The sequence below is a fragment of the Gavialis gangeticus genome, unplaced genomic scaffold (genome assembly GCF_001723915.1).
Source record: "Gavialis gangeticus isolate Ggan-Ray unplaced genomic scaffold, GavGan_comp1, whole genome shotgun sequence".
NCBI lineage: Eukaryota > Metazoa > Chordata > Crocodylia > Gavialidae > Gavialis > Gavialis gangeticus.
This window is the reverse complement of record NW_017728996.1, coordinates 3,723,168-3,724,066: the sequence shown is the minus strand read 5'-3', so window position 1 is coordinate 3,724,066 and position 899 is coordinate 3,723,168. Positions and strand designations below refer to the sequence as shown.

At 54.3% G+C, this 899-nt stretch overlaps 1 protein-coding gene across 1 annotated transcript in view; it reads right to left on the bottom strand.

The window, feature by feature from the left end:
• Positions 1 to 899, bottom strand: part of CLN6 (ceroid-lipofuscinosis, neuronal 6, late infantile, variant) — a 17,940-nt gene that overhangs the window by 9,808 nt on the left and 7,233 nt on the right. The window contains exon 3 of the mRNA XM_019503804.1: positions 473 to 571. Coding sequence (XP_019359349.1) covers positions 473 to 571 — 99 coding nt within the window. The remainder of the gene's footprint in view (positions 1 to 472; positions 572 to 899) is intronic.

Here is an 899-nt window from a genome sequence, read left to right as displayed (position 1 = left end):
CTGGACGTTGGTCTTTGTCAGAGACGGGACCCTGTGAATGAACGGGCTGGGGATCGCCGGAGTCGGTCTGCACACGCATGTAGGTGCTGGGTAGAGGGAAACCACCCAGGACGGACCGGTTCCAGGTGGGCGCAGAAGCAAACTGGGCCCATGACAGGGAAAAAGCATCTCACTCATCTGCTGAGACGTGTTTCTAGCCTCAGCCAACGAGACGACAAAGGCCTCGCTATTTCTACCAGGGCAGTGCCCGCCTTGCTCTTGTAAAGGTGCCTTTTTTCCACCGTTGGTCTTGGGACGGGAGAACCACAGGCACGCGGGAGTGATTTATCGGCCGAGGATTTCTGAGATTTAACTTGGGATACGTTCATTCTGCCATCGCGATCCCGACAGAAGAATCTGCCAGCGTTAGAAATTTGTGCCCAAAGCCTCGACTCCCAACCCGGAAAAGCATGGGTGTTACAGCAAGGTTTACCTTCAGGAGCAGGAACGGTGTGATGACGTTGTAAGCCATGTGGAAATAATCTCCAGCGCTGGGCTTGTTTAACGGGAACCACTCTAGCGGCAGAATAATCTGAGGAGAGAGGGAAAACCAGGCACGTCATTAAGCCTTCGACATAGAATCACAGAATCATAGAAGTGGGGTCGGAGGGACCTTGTAGATCGTCAAGTCCGACCCCCCGCCTGGGCAGGAGAAAAACTGGGCTCAAATGATCCCAGGTAGGCATCAAGCCTCTTCTTAAAGCCCCCCAGGGTAGGAGCTAGCACCTGGAGTTGGTTCCAGCTCCCAGCCGCCCTGACCATGAAGTCGTTCTTGCAGATGTCTAATCTAAACCTCCCCTCCAACAACTTGTGGCCGTTGCTCCTTGTCATGCCAGGGGGCACTAGGGGAAACAAGGTCT